General features: G+C 40.2%; 1 protein-coding gene across 1 annotated transcript in view; it reads left to right on the top strand.

Annotated features, from left to right (window-relative positions):
* The window catches only part of CSNK2B (casein kinase 2 beta), a 55,205-nt gene extending 32,914 nt beyond the window's left edge, over positions 1-22,291 (top strand). The window contains exons 4-7 of the mRNA XM_082262649.1: positions 7,788-7,903; positions 17,296-17,371; positions 18,454-18,643; positions 22,015-22,291. Coding sequence (XP_082118775.1) covers positions 7,788-7,903; positions 17,296-17,371; positions 18,454-18,643; positions 22,015-22,105 — 473 coding nt within the window. The 3' untranslated portion in view covers positions 22,106-22,291. The remainder of the gene's footprint in view (positions 1-7,787; positions 7,904-17,295; positions 17,372-18,453; positions 18,644-22,014) is intronic.
* Positions 22,292-22,656: the final 365 nt, after the last annotated feature.

Below are 22,656 nucleotides of genomic sequence, written 5' to 3'. Positions count from 1 at the left end.
CCCTCCACCCAAAATTTAAAGGCAAGGAGTCATACTTTTTTTTTTTTTTTCCACTCATGATTCACATATTTTTTCCAATTGGAAAAAATCTTGGGGGTGTATGTATAAATGTTTCATAGAGGTCTGACACTATCATTATTCAAGTCTGAAGCTTGCCTCATTTATATTCCCATATTGCACAGAATGCTTTCCATGCAGGCTCCTGAATCCCAGATCTCGTAGTGCATTGATGACATATCAATCCATACATTTTTGTAGCTTTCCACATTTATATATCGCACAGAATAAAGTCCACAGTCCTCTTTAAACCATTGTCTTGTCTGTTAACTTTTGCGGATTATTAAAAAATCAACATAGTACATTTGTGCAGTCATTTCGTATCCTCACATCTTACCATTTCTGAAAGTCCACGCTGCTCTTGTCGGTTTGTACTTTGTAATGCACGGTGACACTGTTTCAGGTATCCTCACTAGGCTGCGGAGGAAAAAAGGAGCTGTGCAGGTGAGCACTGGTAAGGTTAGTTTGTGGGGGATGGGCATTTTCCAAAGACCCTGTCTAAATTGCCTTACAGAAGGGTAACTGTCTCTAAGTGAGCTTCTTTGAAGCTTTTTTAATGCTAATGCTGTTGTGTAAAACCTTTTAGGTTGGTTATTGAATTTGATACATCCACTTTTTATTTTGTAGACTTGTTAGGCCTGTAGTGAAGCTGTTAGTACCGCAGTCCAGTCGTTGGTTTTATCTGCTATGACATACCTGAACTTGTAATTGCTGAACCACTGGCGGCATTCATGGTGCTTGTTTTATATACCAAAGTCTGCCCAGCCAATGTTAACTTAGTTGAAAAGAAAGGGGTGCGCTGATTAGGTGAAAGGCTGCAACCAGATGATAGGACGTGTATATGTTTAAAAGTGATGGTGCGCTTTTCTTAAATGTGAAAAATCATATATTGAACAATATATAACAAAAATGGGAAAAAAAAACCCAATCAAAATCACAGTGATAGGTGAGTAGGTGTAAAATGAACAAACAAAAAAAATAGTCAAATAACACTCGATGTGACTATACAAATACACATTAAAATAAAAGTCCATTGAATAATGTGATCCAAAATGTGAAAAAATGGTGAAGAAAGTCCAATTAAAAATCAAGGTGATGATGTAGTGTTCCCTCCACCGGGTGAAATGCCTCCTTACCTGGCGGAAAGAAGGTAAGTGCCTGATAATGATATTCTAATATGGAAACCAGTGTTCTATTTCCACCTGCACACGTGCAAGGTCACCCAGGTGATAAATAAATACAAGCCTCTTACCAGATGTAAGAGACAATCAAGCCTCTAAATATCCTGATCATGAGGATGCTTCTTTAACACCATGGATGGATGAAATCATTCACACTTTCTTCCCTCTGTATATACCAACGTGTGTCTCCTATCCTTTTGGGGTGATGGACTCCCCGCGATGTTCCAAAGTACATAAAAGAATGGATGGGACTAATAGTGCATTACCTTTTATATGCAATTTATTGATATACAGATTTGCACTTACAGTTAGGTTGAAAATTCGGGCAGAAAATCATATATTGACAGGCTGAGGATCTCTAGGTGCATCGGGTCCGGCTGCAGCACGGACCGCCGATGACGCAATGACGGCACGCCTCCCTCCTGACGCGTTTCCTCCAATAGGGCTTCAACTTGAGATGGGAGATAGGCGCGCGCCGTCATTTCCGCCAATTTATACAGGTTAGTGTTGTCCTCCCCTTCCGGTGTCTGCAGAGAATGTCCCGAGCGCCGGAAGTGTCTCTTTTATTTCACGGATAGTATATATACTATAAAGATCACTTATATTTTCACTCTTACAGTGTTCTACAAGGAATGTTTGTAATTAAAGTGATATTTGGCGCTTGGACTTCAATTTTCCTGCATTTATAAGGGGATGTGACACCGGAGGAGGGTATCAACTACTTCCTGTTTACGTTTCATTAAACCTTTTCTATAATTAACAAATTAATGAGTATGTATAAGAATTCAAACATCTTAGTATGCATAATTATAAACGGTCACAAATATTCAGTGAATAATGTTTAAAATCAATTTCAGTTAAATTAAAAATTAAAAATAAAATTAAATATTTAATACTGAATTATGTGCCTAAAAAGATGAAAACCTTTGTTAAAATGTGTACTAAAAATTTAAAATGTTAAAATTTAATAAAATTTCATAAAAATCATTTTATTTAGTTAAATTCTTAAAATCATGTCATTTGATAATAAAAAGGTGGGTATGAAAGTTTAGGAGCTTCGGGAATTTATATTAGCTGTTGTTAATGTGGGCATTAATATCCCATTCTATGTTATGTCCTCTAGGTTGGAAACATTTTAATTCAAAAATCCAAAAAGTTTCCCTCTTTGAAATCGTCCTTTTTAGATTACTCCCCCTCCAATGTGGGGTGTATTTTTCTATAACGGTGATCTTCATTTTTTTAGGATTTTTACGGTGGCATTGGGCATAATGTTTTGAAACACTGTGTCCTGGGAAGGCTTTGTAAATATTGGTCAAGTGTTCTCCTATCCTAATACTAGCTGTGCGAATGGTTCTTCCTACGTACTGTTTGTTACACTCACACTGTAACAAATAGATGACTCCTTTAGTATGACATTTTACACCTACTCACCTATCACTGTGATTTTGATTGGGTTTTTTTTTCCCATTTTTGTTATATATTGTTCAATATATGATTTTTCACATTTAAGAAAAGCGCACCATCACTTTTAAACATATACACGTCCTATCATCTGGTTGCAGCCTTTCACCTAATCAGCGCACCCCTTTCTTTTCAATATTTGCATTTATAACAACCAGGGTAGCAGCAGATTAACATGGATGTCTTCGAGTACCATAGTACTCGCAAGCTTATAGTAGAAGACATCTTTGAAAAAACACTTTTTGAACCCACGGATTTAAGAGGCATATTTATGAGATTAAAAAATATCATGGTAGCGGAGCTACATGCATCCTGGGATATATTGTTTTTAGAAAAATATGTCCAAGATAAATTGGTACCCAGAAGTCTGAGGTGGAACATCGCCCCTGACCAGGGCGACCCAGACGTTATGGAGTGGTTTCAATTTTTTAACGGGGCAGGCATGAGCCTCTTGAACTTCCTCATAGACAAAAGGAGGAAGAAAGTTTTAAAATTAAACAAAAATCTTGGAAATGAAAGAAAAACTCTCATCTTTTGTACAAGAAGAGGCATACAAAATATACAATCATGAACTTCGGGAAATATTAGCAATTGAAGAAGAAGAACAAAAGAAGAAGAAAAGGAAAAAATATTTCAGAGACCTAGAAGACTACCAAGCGGGTAGAGTCTTCAAATGGCAACTCAATATTGAAACTGAAGAAGAAACAGAGGAAATGGAAAGTGCTACGAATGATAATACGGTGGAAAAAAGCACTGTCCCTTTGGGTTTTAGGGAAATCAAAGGGGCAACCAAAACCAAAAAAGTGGATAATCAAGAAGCTTCCACTTCCAAAAGTGCCACAGAAGTTAAGACTTCGAATTATCCCCAAAAATTTAAACCTTTAAAGGAGAACCCATCCAATAACAAAGGGAAGAAGAAAGCAGAAAAGAAAAGGGACAGCTCCCGTTCGGGGGGTCCAGAACCACATAGGAGAGAACAAGAACATGGATATTATTCCAGAGAGAGACAACCTAGGCGATCTCGATCTAGATCCCCCAAAAGGGTCCCGATGGACTATATGGGAAATTATTCCGATTCTCCACACACTCCCAGGTTCTACCCTCAAAATTCTCAGAACAGGTTTGAACCTCTGAGGAATGAAAGGTATGAAACCAGAGAAGATATTTTTGATACCCCACGAAGTGAAAAACCCATTAAGAATAAGAAGAATTTTTTTAGGACAAGGCCACAAGAAAGGCAAAAAAAGAAAATAAACAAGAGAGGGAATAGGGGTGGCTCCAAAAAGAATAAAAGTCCTATCAACACACAGGGCATATTTAATTTGAGTGGCATCGAATTAACGAAGTCCGAAGAACATACTTTAAGTAAGGGACTCAAATACGCCCCAAAGCAAGCCTTGAATAAGTTCCAAACCTTTGTGGATATCCACAAATTCGTGAGGAAATTAAATGTTAAGAGACATTTCCTCTCGAAAGCTGGGGAAAGGAATTACGTTTCATACCAGCCAACTTCTTCCATACCTTCGGGATTAAGAAATGCTTCATTATTCAACCCTCCAGGTTTACACAGCCAACAAGTGACTATTTTTCGGGACTTGGTGATTAAGGAATTAGAAGCAAAAGAAATGGAAAGGAACTCACAACATGATTTAAACAAAGGCGTAAAGGAATTGTGTGAAAATAAAGAGTTGATAGTAAGACCTGCGGATAAGGGGGAAGTTATCGTCCTGTTACATAAGAAAGATTACCTAAAAGAAATGGACAACCTTTTATCCGATAAACAAACTTATGAGGTACTGAAGAGAGATCCCACTGTTAAATTCAAGAAGAAACTTGAAAAACTTGTTGAAGAAGGTCATAAGAAAGGCATTTTGAACAAAAAAGAGAAAGAATTCCTGGTCCCTTTGTGCCCAAGAATTCCCACTATATATTATCTCCCTAAAATTCACAAAAGCCTAACCCAACCCCCGGGAAGACCCATAGTAAGCGGGATCGATTCAGTAACTTCAAGAATTGGTAAATATGTGGACTTTTTTCTTCAGCCGCTTGTACAAGAAACTCCCGCGTATCTGAAAGACACATCCCAGTGTATCAAAGAAATTACAGAATTAGAAATATCAGAAGATGTACTGCTAGTTACAGCAGATGTAACATCTCTCTATACTGTGATTCCACACGAACTGGGTTACGAAGCGGTGAGGACATTTTTAGATGCAAACTTAGAAATCCCTTTTAAACAAAAAATATTTATTCTTGACCTACTTGTCTTCGGGATGGAACATAATTATTTTTACTATAATCACGAGTTTTATCTACAAAAAACGGGCGTTGCAATGGGGGCCAAGTTTGTTCCAAGCTTGGCCAACTTGTTTATGGCCTTATGGGAAGATCGCAATATTTTTTCAGAAAAAGTGAAGGAACTAGTGATATGGAGAAGATATATTGACGACACACTGTTAATATGGCGGGGGAATGAAGAATCCCTTGAGAAGTTTATGAAGAACCTCAACTGTAACAGTTGGGGAATCCGATTCTCATATCAATACAGTAAAAGTTCCATTAATTTTTTAGATCTAACCATTTTTAGAAAAGGTAACAGATTCGCCACCCGTTCTTATTTTAAACCGACAGATAAAAATGGCTTCATTGCTCTAGACAGTTGCCACCACCCTACATGGCTCAATGCAGTCCCTAAAGGGCAATTCAGACGTATAAGAAGGAATTGCACAGAAAAAACAGACTTTCAGGAACAAGCATTGATTTTAAAAGGAAGATTCGTGGAAAAAGGGTATGACCCACAAGAGATGGATGAGGAAATACAGAAAATGAGCCTCATTGAACAATCTGCATTGACAGAACCAGTTAAGAAAACAAAACTAGAAGAAACTCGGTCCCATCACGAGTTCGCCTTCGTTACGAAGTTTTCTTCAGGTTATAAATGGCTCAATCATGTATTTCGAAAATATTGGGGAGTACTACAGAATGACAAGGTCCTAGGACCTGTGATACCCCAAAAACCGAAAATCATCTTTAAAAAAGCGGCGAACATAAAGAATTTAGTAGCCCAAAATCCTGTGGAGAAACCAACAATAACGAAAATCTTCCCAGACATGAATGGGTTTTACCCATGTGGCAAATGCAGGATATGCAAAGAAGCCAATACGGTCAGAACAAAGAAATTTTCATCCTGTGTGACTGGAAAAGAATATCCGATTAAGGATTTCATATCGTGTCATACTAAAGGAGTCATCTATTTGTTACAGTGTGAGTGTAAGTACGTAGGAAGAACCATTCGCACAGCTAGTATTAGGATAGGAGAACACTTGACTAATATTTACAAAGCCTTCCCAGGACACAGTGTTTCAAAACATTATGCCCAATGCCACCGTAAAAATCCTAAAAAAATGAAGATCACCGTTATAGAAAAATACACCCCACATTGGAGGGGGAGTAATCTAAAAAGGACGATTTCAAAGAGGGAAACTTTTTGGATTTTTGAATTAAAATGTTTCCAACCTAGAGGACATAACATAGAATGGGATATTAATGCCCACATTAACAACAGCTAATATAAATTCCCGAAGCTCCTAAACTTTCATACCCACCTTTTTATTATCAAATGACATGATTTTAAGAATTTAACTAAATAAAATGATTTTTATGAAATTTTATTAAATTTTAACATTTTAAATTTTTAGTACACATTTTAACAAAGGTTTTCATCTTTTTAGGCACATAATTCAGTATTAAATATTTAATTTTATTTTTAATTTTTAATTTAACTGAAATTGATTTTAAACATTATTCACTGAATATTTGTGACCGTTTATAATTATGCATACTAAGATGTTTGAATTCTTATACATACTCATTAATTTGTTAATTATAGAAAAGGTTTAATGAAACGTAAACAGGAAGTAGTTGATACCCTCCTCCGGTGTCACATCCCCTTATAAATGCAGGAAAATTGAAGTCCAAGCGCCAAATATCACTTTAATTACAAACATTCCTTGTAGAACACTGTAAGAGTGAAAATATAAGTGATCTTTATAGTATATATACTATCCGTGAAATAAAAGAGACACTTCCGGCGCTCGGGACATTCTCTGCAGACACCGGAAGGGGAGGACAACACTAACCTGTATAAATTGGCGGAAATGACGGCGCGCGCCTATCTCCCATCTCAAGTTGAAGCCCTATTGGAGGAAACGCGTCAGGAGGGAGGCGTGCCGTCATTGCGTCATCGGCGGTCCGTGCTGCAGCCGGACCCGATGCACCTAGAGATCCTCAGCCTGTCAATATATGATTTTCTGCCCGAATTTTCAACCTAACTGTAAGTGCAAATCTGTATATCAATAAATTGCATATAAAAGGTAATGCACTATTAGTCCCATCCATTCTTTTATGTACTTTGGAACATCGCGGGGAGTCCATCACCCCAAAAGGATAGGAGACACACGTTGGTATATACAGAGGGAAGAAAGTGTGAATGATTTCATCCATCCATGGTGTTAAAGAAGCATCCTCATGATCAGGATATTTAGAGGCTTGATTGTCTCTTACATCTGGTAAGAGGCTTGTATTTATTTATCACCTGGGTGACCTTGCACGTGTGCAGGTGGAAATAGAACACTGGTTTCCATATTAGAATATCATTATCAGGCACTTACCTTCTTTCCGCCAGGTAAGGAGGCATTTCACCCGGTGGAGGGAACACTACATCATCACCTTGATTTTTAATTGGACTTTCTTCACCATTTTTTCACATTTTGGATCACATTATTCAATGGACTTTTATTTTAATGTGTATTTGTATAGTCACATCGAGTGTTATTTGACTATTTTTTTTGTTTGTTCATTTTACACCTACTCACCTATCACTGTGATTTTGATTGGGTTTTTTTTTCCCATTTTTGTTATATATTGTTCAATATATGATTTTTCACATTTAAGAAAAGCGCACCATCACTTTTAAACAATGTTAACTTAGTTGTCAGATGTTAATATTCTAAAATGAGTCAGGTTGAAAAAAAAAAAAACGTCCTATGAACCAAAAATGTATTTTATTCTTGTATTGCCCTTTTTTAGATGAGGAACTAGAAGATAATCCCAATCAGAGTGATCTCATCGAACAAGCTGCAGAGATGCTTTATGGGCTCATTCACGCTCGCTATATACTGACTAACCGCGGCATTGCCCAAATGGTGAGAAATTTGTACATGTGGAAATAAGATTTATTTTTGTTGGTAGAAAGTGAAACTTTGTTAAAGTAGAACTATAGGCAAAAACCTTTTTTTTTTTTTTCTTCATTTTGGATAGAGTAAGGGAGGGTTACCTGTCAGATTTTTTTTTTTTTTTTCCTGTTTTCAAGTATTTTATTGAATAATGCAAGTGAGTAACAACGTTTGACATACAGAATAATGCGAAGTAGTGTAAACAAAGCTTGGTGACAAAGCATGACCAATAACTGTAACTACAGCAAATCGTGAGGGTTAGTAGACAAGGGGCGGCAAACTGGGTGGTCACGAGAAAGTAGTGATTGGCATCGCCAACCCATCGGCACCCCATATAGGGAGCACACTGTGCCTAGGTGGGGAGGCGAAACCAACCAATTGTTGTTCTAAAAGGGAACGGTACCCAAGTCTACTGTACCATGTGGGAAGAGGCAGGGGGATGAGAGGAACCTCACGGGTATCAACCAACAGGAGAAACATGGGCTACAGTCAGCCAGAATGAGGGAATAAGTCGAACAGGTAACCAGTAAACTGTAGTTAAAATTACATGGTAGAACCAAACTCAGACGTTGTAGGTGCTACAACACATGTATGCAGAAGGAAGTAGGGCGGGGGGGGGGGGAAACAGGGAGAAGGGGGTAACAAGAGGGGACAAGAATAAAAGTGCAGAGGGGTAGAAAGAGGGGGAAGAGGAAGGAGAAGGATCGCCGGGGGGGGGGGCCAAGTACATAAGGATTGGAGTAATTGGGTCGCCAGGTATGGTTCAGGGCAGCAATAGGGAGCTATCAAAATCGGGGGGAAGAAAATTGTCAACCCAAGGTTGCCAGATTCTATCATATTTCTCGACTCTATCCCTCAGAACAGCATCGATTTTGCCGTGAATCCTAGCGTTGGTGATTCGGTGTTTCACTTCAGTCGAAGGAAGGTGTGGGGATTTCCACACTTTCGCAATGGTTTGTTTAGCCGCTGTTGTGACCTGTAGGAACAGTTTGTGGCGGAATTTGGACACATTATCCGGTTTTACATTCAAGAGAGCCAGTAGGGGGTCGGGCGAGATTGGAACGTCCATCAGCAGATTTTGTTTTTTTTTTTTTTTTTTATGCCATCTGTGTCATATTTTAGAGATTTCTCTTTACTTTCTGTCCCATAGCCAAAATAGGAAGTGATAGGAAATCTCTACAAATCAAGGGAATTCCTTGGGGACCTCCAGGTCACTAGAACTAGTGTCCCCCATTGGAGGATTGTTCCCCTCTATTTCTTTTGTGATTTTCTTTTACTTTGAAAGATAATGGTAAAGAGGACAAATGGAGAGGATGAATCTCCCTAACGGAGGCACAGACAGCAATAAAAACTGGCAAGTGTTCTAATTCCTCTCCCCTCTATTCAAAACTTAAAAAAAAAAAAAAAGTTTTGCCTTTAGTTATACTGTTTTGCTCTTAGTTATACTTTAAAGCGGAGTTCCGCCTTCCCCTCCCAAAAATTAAGTCAGCAGCTACACATACTGTAGATGCTGACTTTTAATATTAGGACACTTACTTGTCCTCGAGTCCAGCGATATCGGCATCGCAGCTGATGTTTCCATCGGCTGTTGGGTGCTGCTGCCGTCATTGCCGGTAAGGGCTTCATAGCCGGGTCCCTACTGTGCATGTGCGAAGCGTGCTGCGCATTTCTATTGGCTCGGCGGCGGAGGGAAGGGGGAGGGGGCCGAACTCCCGGGACAGACGCGGCGCTGTGTCCTGGAAGTGGGGAAGGGTACCTGTCAAAAACAGGTAACCGTTCCACCTTCCCCCTGAAAGGTGCCAAATGTGGCACCGGAGGGGAGGGGAGGGGGAGCAAAAGAGCGGAAGTTCCACTTTTGGGTGGAACTCCGCTTTAACACCAAAGTGAATCGATGTGGACCTCTGCAGATGCAATCCTTACCTTCTCTTTGCTCACACTACTCTATTCAGCTGTTGAGCAGGAAAGGAAAGCCCCGTGTGAACTAAATTTTGCTGGAGTTGTAGCTTACACAGTGCTATAAACTTCCCATGTGACAGTGCTAATTGGCCCAGCACTGTCATTTGAGGCTTGGACCCTACTAATCATGAGAGCCGGTTGAAATGTTCATAATAGAACGTCCTGATTTATTTATTTTTATTTTTTTACATACTCCAAAGTTTATGTAAACACCTGTACATGCCTGGCTGCCATAGCATAACTCCGTAACCAAGAACACATGCAGATGAGGGCTTTCCTGATGAAAATACTTGGTCTGGTACTGTGACTTTGGCAGTTTGAAAGCTAGTGGATTAGAATAACCTATTTTAGAACTTCAGCTGCTGGAGTACTCAGGGAACCGGCTCAAAGTGTCTTTGTTTATTAAACCCTTTCTGCCGATGCTAGCCCTTTTACCCCTTGCTGTCTATAGGCTGCATATAAACAGTCTGGAATTCCAAGTGGCAGATGTGATATTGGTATTTTTTTCGGCTGGCAACTGGCTTTTAAGTAAAAGTGCTTTTACTGCACTATGAAGGCACAGTAGCCCTCCTCACGCTTCCTTTCTCAATGAATGCAATGATGAGGTGGAAATCATGATGTCACTGCCCCTCCTCCCCACCTTATCCAACTAAAGAACACTTTGTCGAGCCAGCGCCCCACTGTGGTTACTATGGAGAATGACAGTCCGCTCAGTACAGCATCTGTAGGACCAGGGCCATCACTAGGAATTATAACTTTCACAGAGATCAATCAGTTAGTGCATATGCATACTGACATTGTGCCAAGCTGGGCTAGGGTAAGTATACAAAACATATTATCCCTCCTGGAGTTTAGCTTTAAAGCTCAACTGTACCTCCTTAAAAAAAAAAAAAAAAAGGAACCATGTAATTCAGGGTTCAGAATGTAATTAGACTGTATAGGCTTACTAGAATTAGATGTTGAAATAATCTGCTGCTCTGCAAATTCTTAGTGGGAAGCAGCTGCAGAGCCAGACCACTGTGCTGTTTGGGAGTCTTACTACTGTGGTCCAACACACTCCACACTGTCAGAGCTAGAACTCTCCAGTCATAGGGAGCATGAGCTTTGCTCATTAGTCTGTGCACTTTCAGAACCCTCCTTTAAAGCTAAACTATAGGCAGCACTGTTCTTAGATAATATGAAAGATCCTTACTTCACGCTAAATTCTTTAACTCTTTTCATACAATGCTTCTGCTAAATTTTCCATTGAATCAGTGCTCAATCATGCTGTGCCACTCTGACTTCACTTTTTACAAGACTGGTGGCTGAGATCCTTGCTATTCCCTGGCCATCGGTTCTGTAACTTGTCCTTTGTAGTGTTACAACAAATAGGATTTCATCACACTGCTTTTTGATGTAGTTGGTGGGACCCTGGCATTAGACTCCTGGCCTGACTCGCCCCCCCCCCCCCACACCCCACTCCCATTGTGTGATTTGAGGGACAGGCCAGGAGACTAGATCTAGCCCATTCACAGATAATATTCTTATGGAATCTCGGGAACTGTAATTTGCTATTGCGGGGCTGTTCAGAGAGTAAATGTGACGTACTTGCCTTTCTGATCCCTCCACTGGGTCCTGGCCTGCGCCGTTTAACCACTTGCCGACTGCCTAACGTACATTTACTGCGGCTATTGGCTCTATTGCGTGAAATCACGTACCTGTATGTAATTTCGTGCAATAGTCACTAGGTGGCCCAGGCGCGCTGCCGGAGGTGCGATCACATGCTGATTGGACAGGGGTAGCTAATCCGATGTCTGCCAGCCACCCCGATCGTTTCTGAGAGAGGCATAACGGCGGTCTGCCTATGTAAACAATAAACCAATATTGGTCTTCATCCAGTCAGAGTACCCCCCCCCCCCCCTCAGTTAGCAAGCACCCCCTAGGGTTACATTTAACCCTTTGATCGCCCCTGATGTTAACCCATTCCCTGCCAGTGTCCTTAATACAGTAACAGCATATTTTTAGCATTGAGCACTGTAATAATGTCACTGGTCCCCAAAAAAGTGTCAAGTTTCAGGTGTCCAATTTGTCCACCGCAATGTCGCAGTCCCGCTAAAAATCGCTGATCGCCGCAGTTACTAGTATAAAAAAATAAATAAAAATGTCCCATAGTTTGTAGACGCGATAACTTTCGTGCAAACCAATCAATATATGCTGATTGGAATTTTTTTACCAAAAAATATGTAGCAGAATACATATTGGCATGATATATACATACCGTATATACTCGAATATAAGCCGAGTTTTTCAGCACATTTTTTTGTGCTGAAAACGTCCCCCTCAGCTTATACTCGAGTCAAGGAAAAAAAATTCCCTGTCCGCTCCGATGGGCTTAAGCTTTAAAAATGGCGCCGCCCGTCGCATACATGTCACCGCGCACGCGCCGTTGCTCGTGTAATTTCGGCTATTCCCGGCCTCTCCCGAGCGGCGGCGGCGGTCGGGAGAGGCCGGGAATAGCCGAAAGTATACGAGCGGCGGCGCGTGCGCAATGACGTGTCGGCGCAGGGCGGCGCCATTTTTAAAATGAAGGCGCCTCTGGAACAGGTAAGTGAAACAGCTTCACTACCTGCCATTATGCAGGGCTGCGGGCACACTACAAGGGATGCAGTGCTGCGGGCATGGTCCACCTGTACCATGCCCACAGCACTGCATTCTCCTGCACCATGCCAGTCACCCTGCATTCTCCTGCACCATGCCAGTCACCCTGCATTCTCCTGCACCATGCCAGTCACCCTGCATTCTCCTGCACCATGCCAGTCACCCTGCATTCTCCTGCACCATGCCCGCCACCCTGCATTCTCCTGCACCATGCCCGCCGCCCTGCATTCTCACCCTAGGCTTATACTCGAGTCAATCATTTTTCCCATCTTTTTGTGGTAAAAGTAGGAGCCTCGGCTTATACTCGGGTCGGCTTATACTCGAGTATATACGGTAATTGATGAAGAAATTTGATTTTTTTTTTATTTTTTATTGTTGGATATGTTTTATAGCAGAAAGTAAACTTTTTGCTCCTTTTTTTTTTTTTTTTCCTTTTTATAGTACAAAAAACAAAGAAGCGATCAAATGCCACCAAAAGAAAGCTCAATTTGTGGGAAGTGGGAAAATAAGGACATCAATTTTTTTTTTTGGGGTATAGCATTGCACGACCGCGCAATTGTCAGTTACAGTAACACAGTGCCATATTGCCAAAAATGGCCTGGTCATTAAGGGGGTACAACCTTCCAGGGTTGTAGTGGTTAAAAGATGCAGGAGCAATGACCTCCTGTATTTCTACTTAACTGGGCTCTTTTTTTTTTTTTTTTTTCTTTTAGCAATAACAAGCTTTCTCATATGCGTACTGAACAGTTGCAAAGGTGAAATTTTGCAGGTATCCTGGAGTTCAGCTTTAACATGGTTTTTCAAGTGGGTACGAATGTATGGGCAAAAAAAATATTCTGTTCGTATACAATACGTGCACTTTTTTCTTTTGTCTCTTTCAGTGCGACATCTAATGCACTAAAATCACAAGCTGTGTTTTCAGCCCTACTGGACTACAGAACACCTCTTCTTATGTTGAGGAAATAGAAAGGGAGGTGTTTGGTAGTCTAGTCGTACTGAACTGGCTGGGACTGACAACACTGCTTGAGAATATAGTGCAGCAGAGGCAGCACTGTCGGGTCACTACAAGAAGTTAGGGGCTTGTTTAATTCCTGAAAGGATCATCCGATAATTTTATGTATCTGCAGAGCAAATGTACATGTACATATATTACAGTAATGTACTGAATCGTTTTTTTCTTTTTTCTTCTTCTTCTTTTGCTTAGATGTTCAGCTTAAGGGAAATGTTATTCATTAAAACAGGGTCTGTTGTAGTGACCATATACCAGGACCATAGGCTCCCTCTATCACAACCTCAGAAATAGGAGAGCTCACCCTGTTCCTTCTGCTAACATCATCACACCCTCCTTGCAGAGCTTGCAGGTTTCTAGATCATGGCTGGGAATTCTCTGTCTACAGAGACTAATAACCCGAACCTGCTGAATGATTTACCTTCCGTCAATAGTTTGCCATCAAGCACCTGTTCTCTACTATACTGTCTGCTTATTTGTTTGTGTGTTTAAATGCCTTGTAGGATTGCTTTTTGGGAATGTCTCCCAGACACTTTGATAGAATTTCTGTACTGTATGTATGTATGTATGTATGCAAAACAAAAAAAAGCATGCGTCTAATAGGCAGTACACAGAAAAATTATGATACAATAAGTCTTAGCAACCAAACGATTTAAGGCTGGGTTCCCATTTGTGTACTACAGTAATGATTGTCAACATGCACTGCGTTAAAGCAGCGCATTTATTTTTATCTGATCATGACAAAAACTGCACCTGACCTTTTTTGGTAGGTAATTCACTACCATGTGTAATGGTGTGCTGCAGCGCAGTTATATTGTAAAAATGAATGGCATCCCAGCATGCCAACACAATAGTGGGAACTGCTGCTTACTGGTTTCTGTGGTCAAATCAGTAGAAGATCTCTTCTGATCACGTTCGTTCACATCCCTCTTGTTGGGAAAGACTGGGTGATTGTTGCAAGAAAGAACTTGTGTTGGAGCTGCTATGGCCCACTGTTTAGCTTGCCTGCACTGGATATGTGTTTCCTCATACCACACAGCTAGAGAACCTGCTGTCTGGATTTGCTGTGCAGTGGGATGCTTTTATTTCCTTGTAAAGCCTTATACTGTATGTAAAATAAACTCCATTGTTTTATTTTCCATAATACAGATACCAAAAAACTCTAGTCCCCAAAATTTTTTTATGTAGTACGTTTTTGTTTTTTCTTTAATAGCACTTCAGTTTTTTTATTCAAAAGTTGTAATCTTTGGAAAGGTTGCGACTATCGGATTATCCAAACCAGCAACTTGGATGATTTGTTGTCTAAGCCAGGTCTGCTTTAAAGTGACACTATACACACACTGTTTACTTTTACATTATTCCTTTTATTTCTGTATGTGGATGATGGCACTGTATTTTAATAAAATCTAAGTGCCTTTTTCCTAATTGGTATACAGCTGTCACATGACCCAGCTCTTTCCCGGCCTGTCGGCAGGGAAACAGTGGCAGGAGGAGCTTCTAGTCCTCTGGTCCCATGTTAAAACAAAACAAAAATAGTCTTTGGAATACAGAGATAAAATAAATACTATCAATAAACTGTTTTAAAAGGTCATACAAATATATATTTGAAATCAAATCTTTATTATTTTTGGCAATAGCATAGTGTGGGTAAGTTTCTGCCAGTTACAGGCTGTGTCACGCCTCTCCCGCCTGTGTCAGAATAAGAGGGAGGTGAAGCCTCTATCAATCTACATGTATTATCCCGCCCCTATTGTGTTTAGCTGGTTAGTGGGCATGGAGGAGGAGGGAGGGTGTGGGCTGTCATTTACCACTGTGTATATGCCCACATGTGTAGCTCTATAGTCCCATGGGCTGCTCAGATGTCATAGGGAAGAAATGCTGTGCATAGAAACTCACTGAAAACTGAGTATGTGCCCTAGATGCCAACACTGCTTTGCAAAATCCCTAACTGCAGTGGGCACGTGGACAAGAGGGGAAGACAGAGAACAGCAGGATCGACCAGTTTTTTTGCAGAATACAGAAAATTAATTCAATAGTGACTGAGTATGAACAGCATGTAATACATCATTTACTGATAGTTTTTAGTGATGTGGGTTTAATGACACTATCAGAAGATAGGATGGCGAGTCTAAGTCCACCACCAACCATCATTTAAATCTGTGACACACTCAGGACAAGGAATAGCCTATAAAAACCTCTTCATTTTATTTCTTCTATTTGTAGGGCTATTGAAGTTCTGGGTCATTATGAATGCAATTACAACAGGGTTGATTTGCCTATTGTCAGAGAACCTTTTCTTATCCACATCCATGCTATAGCCTGTAATTACCATTCAAACCCTGATTGTTTGACAATTACTCGGTCAAGCAACGATGTTCCCCCATTTTATTTTACGTTTGCTTGAGACAAAGCTGTTTTTTGGTGGAATTTAATAACCACTTAGTCTATTTTTTTGCTATAGAAGAAAAGACCGAAAATTTGTAAAAACTGCTTCCCTTACTGTTATAAAATATTTCAAGCCTTCTAATAATGCCAGGACATTTGAACCCCCCCCCCAAAAAAAAAAAAGAAATCGGCTCTTTTTGGTACGTAGAGGCCTCAGTGTGATCTTGTATTTGGAAATGAAGAAACATGCTGGTATTAATGGGGTTTAAAACCAGGAGCTTGATAATTGCGCACCACATGCGTTAAATGCGCAGGTGGTTCAGAGGGAGGACTGTGGTGTGGGGGTTAATGTACAGGTCACATACAGTGGGTGGCTAGGGATAAAAGGGTTAATGTACAAATGTGCAGGTTAAGGGGGTTAGTATGCAGGTCAGTACAGTTGACAGCATGGAGCTTAGACTTACAGGATAGGAGTGAAAGGGTTAAAAACAATCCTGCAATCCTGAATAGATGCTGCTGCTGATCTTTTCATTATTCCTCCTTTGTCCATTTAAGAAGAAGGGGTAGGCTTACTAATATAAAAATATTTACGAGAGTATACATTTTGTGATCTGTGATTGGTCAGTAGAGCGATCACATGGTACAGAGCCGAGGAACAATGCGGATCACAGCCATTAATGGGTACAACCACCATCCAAGGAGGATTTCTGCACTACCTGCTGTTTATAAACTGTACTGAAATGAGTGTCTGTACCTTTGCAGTTGTTTAAAGGCATACTGCAGTACATAGGTGGTTAAACAACCCCCACCCCTACTGTTTCTGTTTTTTTATGTGTGTGAAGTGCTGATGTGCATTTTCTGCAGTAACTGGAGATCCAAGCTTCCATAGATAATGGTCAAATCTGCTGCAAAGTTATTTAAGATTCTAGCTAATGTCTTGTGACCAGTTCTCCAGTGTTTGGTCACATGACCGGCACCTTCTACTGTGGCAAAAGTAATTGTTATAATGCTTCTTTTACAGTTTTTTGCATGCTGTACGGTCTAATAAGGTCTGCATTTGGGGAATATTTGCCCTCACTTATTTTCTTGGTGACGTGAAACACCCAGAAGTAGGTTGGGCTTCCATTGACTATTGTCAGCAGGACAATATTCAATTTCCCATCCTCTCTTCTTCCAGTGGAAACTGATGGAGTTTCACCTCACGTTGGATCCTGGTGATAATTATTAGATGTACAGGAGTTAGAGGTCAATTTCCACAATGGAGACTCTGGCAGAAGCTTTTGCACTTTACCCAAAAATTGTATAAATGGCCGGAGATTGGAATTCCACTTCAAGGGCTGGTTGGTCTTACTTGTTTTGTATTGTGTTCCTGCAGTTGGAGAAGTATCAGCAGGGAGACTTTGGCTATTGTCCCCGTGTTTACTGTGAGAACCAGCCCATGCTGCCAATCGGTGAGTGCCCTTCTCTAATTCTTCTTCCTTTCTGTTCTTAAATGGTTAAGTCTTTCCTGCACACGTTGTATATAGAAGTGAACCTCTCCCCTCTGTCATCCCCTTCATGTCAACAGTAGATCAGTATTTATTAACCTTGAAGTGCTTCTTCATAACACATGACCAAATGTTGGATATACACAACAAAGCTCATAAATTATGCAATCATCATATATCATGTGAAATAAATAAAAAAAAAATGTGAAAACTGTCCCATATATCATTAAATTTGATTGTAAGTGTCCAGAAAAAAAATGAGCCATTACAGTTCTGGTTCTCCAATAAAGGTAAATCTTCCACCATAGACTACCATCAAAGACTATTACCCATGTGCCCAATTGTTTTTCCTCACCCTATGCGGTGGACCCCTTGAAATAATTAAGGTGGTCAGAAGTGCTTTTAATCACATAGGCAACAGATCCGCAACACCCAGGTCACGTCTCTAGATTGCACAGCTCTTGCACAACAAAAGGATATATGCAAAAAAGATCCAATAGTGTAGTATTGCTAGTGATCTTTTAATAAAAAATAAGCAGGAGTAACACTCCCAATGTGCAGACACACACAAAGTGCCTATCTACAGCATGTATAGCTCTATTAGTTCAGCAAGATGGCGCCAGGCCCCTCCCAGCATATCACATAGATCCCACTCACCATTTTTTTATGAGGGAGCGCTTCACTGTTCTTGGGTATACATTTATTAAAACTAGTATGGTGATTGCTACTCTGACATTTTTTGTATTACATTTATTTTTTATGGGAGTTCTGTAGCATGTTGTGTTTTTTTTTTTTTTTTTGTTTTTTTTCCATTAAAAAGTAGATCGGTATTGCTGTGTCTGAGTGGCTTTTCTAGTTTTAAAAGCATTTTATGGATTCTCTGAAAGCTCTTGATAGTAACAAATGTTTGTGTAATTCATGTAATATTTATTTTCTACTTTATTTAGGTATTTTTAAACATTACATAGTGGTAGCGTTTGGTGCTTTTTCCATTGATTGGAGATAAACTCCCAATAAACACCCTCTGTTCATATCTTGTACCTCAGGTCTCTCTGACATTCCCGGTGAAGCTATGGTAAAGCTGTATTGCCCCAAATGTATGGACGTTTACACCCCAAAGTCCTCCCGCCATCATCACACAGATGGTGCATATTTTGGCACTGGATTCCCCCATATGCTGTTTATGGTTCACCCAGAGTATCGACCCAAGAGACCTGCCAATCAGTTTGTTCCTAGGTAAGTTAAGATTGCCATGAGACGTGTGAGGAATGCTCTAGATCTTTTGTGACTGTGGGTGAGATCTGTAAATAAGATGAAAAGGGTCTACAAAATTCAAATGAAACTTCCCTTGTCGATTGTTTTGGTTAAACTGCAAAGATATATACAGTGTGGCTGATCACCATCACTCTAGAATGGAATGACTGTTTATAAATGGAGAGCTACAGGACTTTTAGACTTGCTTTTCTGTAAAGCTCATGTATTATTAAATGCAAAGTAATAACTCGCTATCATTGCCTGAGATTACAGCTTAGTGCAGTATGTGCAAGGTCGTTTCAGGCTGACCTAGGCAAAAGCTTCCTTTTTGTTACATTCTAAACCTGTATGTTCAGAAAAACACGGCATACATTTGGGCTGCATTGGAAAAAAGATTTTGCATTTGTACATTGCATGCTTTGGTAAAGTGACTATCCCTTCCCAAAGAAAAGCCCAAAAGTAACACTGCAATAGAAGACCATGAATACTTGCCTCTCTGGTGGGTGGCAAGTCTGAAGTTTCCTGTACCCAAGGAACCTCAGTGCAAGGGATGCAGGTATTCAACATTCCCAGAAGTTAAATGCTGAAGCATTTCAGTCTTTTGTTGCAGGGGCAATTCTTTTAGACTTTTTTTATTTACAGTATTTTATTTTTTTGTTAGGGTGAAATTGAAATTCGCATTGGTTCCAAAGTATGATTATGGTTTTTCAGATCTGTGCGATATTAGCAGGCAGGCAGGCACAGGCAGCTCGGCACTACAACTTTACTGGGTAGATTGTAGACAATGCCAGAGTAAGGACCTGTAGGGGGATAACTCGGCTTAGTGTATTTAAGGGTCTAGGAGGGGGGGGGGGCAGGGTTTTTTAATGCATGATGAACCCCTTTAAGTACTCCCTTCAGAATCATGTTTTATGGTTCCAAATTCTCCATTGTGATCCCATACATAAAAAGTTGAGCTGGGTTAATATGCTGTAAACTCGCTGTCGTTCTTCGCAAATCAATCAATGTAGTGATAGTTTTCATTGGTCTGAATAAACTAAGCTGGTGCTTAAAGGATAACTGCTTTTAAAGAAAGTATGTGTGTGTATGTATATATGTGTGTATATGTGTATATATATATATATATATATATATATATATATATATATATATATAATCCTACAACAGGACAATGACCAAAAGTACACCTCCAAACTATGCAAGAACTATTTAGGGAATAAGCAGTCAGCTGGTATTCTGTCTGTAATGGAGTGGTCCGCGGAACAGATCTCAACCCTATTGATCTTTTGTGGGAGCAGCTTGACCGTATTATAATTTTGTCCTTCAAACTTTGCTTTTATCAAAGAATTCTCCATTTGCAGCAATTACAGCCTTGCAGACCTTTGGCATTCTAGCTGTCAATTTGTTGAGGCAATCTGAAGAAACTTCACCCCACGCTTCCTGAAGCTCCTCCCATGGCATGGCGTTATAAAATGGAGTGATAGCCTTCCTTATTCAAAATCCCTTTTTACCTTGTACAAATCTCCCACTTTACCAGCATCAAAGCAGCCCCAGACCATCACATTACCTCCGCCATGCTTGACAGATGGCGTCAGGCACTTCTCCAGCATCTGTTCACTGGTTCTGTGTCTCACAAATGTTCTTCTGTGTGATCCAAACACCTCAAACTTAGATTCGTCTGTCCATAACAGGAATAGCCTTCATTTCTCAGAACAAGAATAGACTATTGAGTTTCAGAAGAAAGTTCTCTTTTTTTTTGGCCATTTTGAGAGTATAATCGAACCCACAAATGCTGATGCTCCAGATACCCAACTAGCTCAAATGAAACCAGTTTTATAGCTTCTCTAATCAGCACAACAGTTTTCATCTGTGCTAACATAATTGCACAAGGTTTTTGTAATCATCAATTAGCCTTTTAACACGATTAGCTAACCCAATGTACCATTAGAATACAGGAGTGATGGTTGCTGGAAATGGGCCTCTGTACACCTATGTAGATATTCCATTAAAAATCAGCCGTTTCAAGCTAGAATAGTCATTTATCACATTAACAATGTCTATAGACTGTAATTCTGATTACTTTAATGTTATCTTCATTGTGAAAAAAAAATTGTGCTTTTCTTTAAAAAATAACAACATTTCTAAGTGACCCCCAAACTTTTGAACGGTAGTGTTTATGTATGTGCGTGTATGTATGTGTGTGTATGTATGTATATATATATATAGTGTGTGTGTGTGTGTATATATGTATATATGTATATATATATATATATATATATATATATATATATATATATATATATATATATATATATAATGTGTGTGTGTGTATATAATATATACACACACACACAAAGGGGGTGCCAAGTAGGACCCTGAAGAGTGATTCACAGTGTGGTACAGTTCATTTAATTCTTCACTATAGTGGCAAGGTGAAGCAGCGGCCTTGCCGCATCCATTGTAAACTAGAAGTCCCAGAAATTGTGCATAGTTATTCAGTTGGAGTATCCCACTCATACCTTCTCCCATCCCAGTTTTCAAAACAACAAAAACCAAAGCCCCTGGACTGTTTTCTGACTGAGCCAAGCACTTAGAATATGCTATATTGTCAAGTCGTTGCTATGGGTTACCCAGGGGAATCCGTAACCAGCAGCTCCCATGGGACTAGTGCTACATTAGTTTGTTATAAAGTTTTGCGAGTAAGCAATTTTTCTTCCTATGTGCGCTGAAGTTCGCGGTGCTGATGATCGCGGCACTGATAATCAGTGTAACCAATGTGCTGACAGGTTTTTTAAGTAACTGCTCTCTTTTCCTCACGCAGGCACAGTGTGGGAGGAAAGGACTGTCGTCAACTGTCAAGTTGGTTTGGTCACAGCTGATCACATGGTAAAGGGCTGCTCTTATTTGCCCTTTACCATGATATGTGATCAGCTGTGTCCTAAGGACACAGCGGCCACAGAGTGTGCTCGATGTGTGCCGCAGGAGGCATGTAGGGGGCTGGGTTCTGGGAGGACAACTGTGGACGCCCTCCTAGAACTGGACGATCTCACTGTAACCGTCTTTTGGCTATAGCGGGGTCAGGAAGTGGTTAAATAATTTTGGATACATTGTTGCATGACAGAGTAATTGTCAGTCAAGCTATCACAACACTGAAAAATGCCCTGGAAAGGAAGCGGGTGTGACATGCTGATATTTGAGGTGCTTTCCTCAATGCTGTTACATTGAACTGTTGGTGGTGGCGGGGTTCAGAACTCCCAAGAATGATACAAGAAAAAATTCTAAATTGAATGATTGTAATCACCCAAATACAGGCTTTTCTGTTTATAATAATTGTTTTTTATGCCTTGTTTTAGGTTATATGGCTTCAAAATCCACCCAATGGCATACCAGCTTCAGCTTCAGGCAGCCAGTAACTTCAAAAGTCCTGTGAAGACCATGCGTTGAGACCCACTTGATAATACGGTTTCAAGATGAGGCCTGGTGTGACCCCCCTAAGCCTCATCGTAGTGCACCAGTCAAGGAGCTATGTCTTTTTCAGTGTATGGTTTCCCACCCTTGTTTTGATTTTAGTCCTGTTAAAAGTATTCATATTACCCAAAGATGCGGGGAAATAAAGTTATATAGGATGGACCTTTTGTTGTCTTTGTGTGTCAGATGGATGTCCTGGTAAGGCTAATGTCACAATAGGCTGACTTTTTAAGCACTTTACCTAATAAAACAAACACAGCTTGCCTGCCCTCTGCTGAACTACATCAGTTCACCTGACTACAACCAGGGATTGCTTTTGTTGAGTATACGAGCAATGCAGTTCATTCAAAAAACATGGGAGGGTGAACTCTATTAAATAAAGAGGGGGGCTGAGACTCAGGGAAGGTTAGACCGGTTGTGGTGGTGGGGGACAGAATTATCAAGAGGACAGAGAGGGCAATCTGTCAAAACGATAGTGGTAGCCGAACAGTATGTTGTTTACCGGGTGCTCGAGTTCGGCACATCGA

This window comes from Pelophylax lessonae (assembly GCF_965119305.1).
Source record: "Pelophylax lessonae genome assembly, chromosome: 7".
In the NCBI taxonomy this organism is placed as follows: Eukaryota; Metazoa; Chordata; class Amphibia; order Anura; family Ranidae; genus Pelophylax; species Pelophylax lessonae.
Note: the sequence above shows the minus strand (reverse complement) of the source record. Positions and strands in the feature narration are given on the sequence as shown.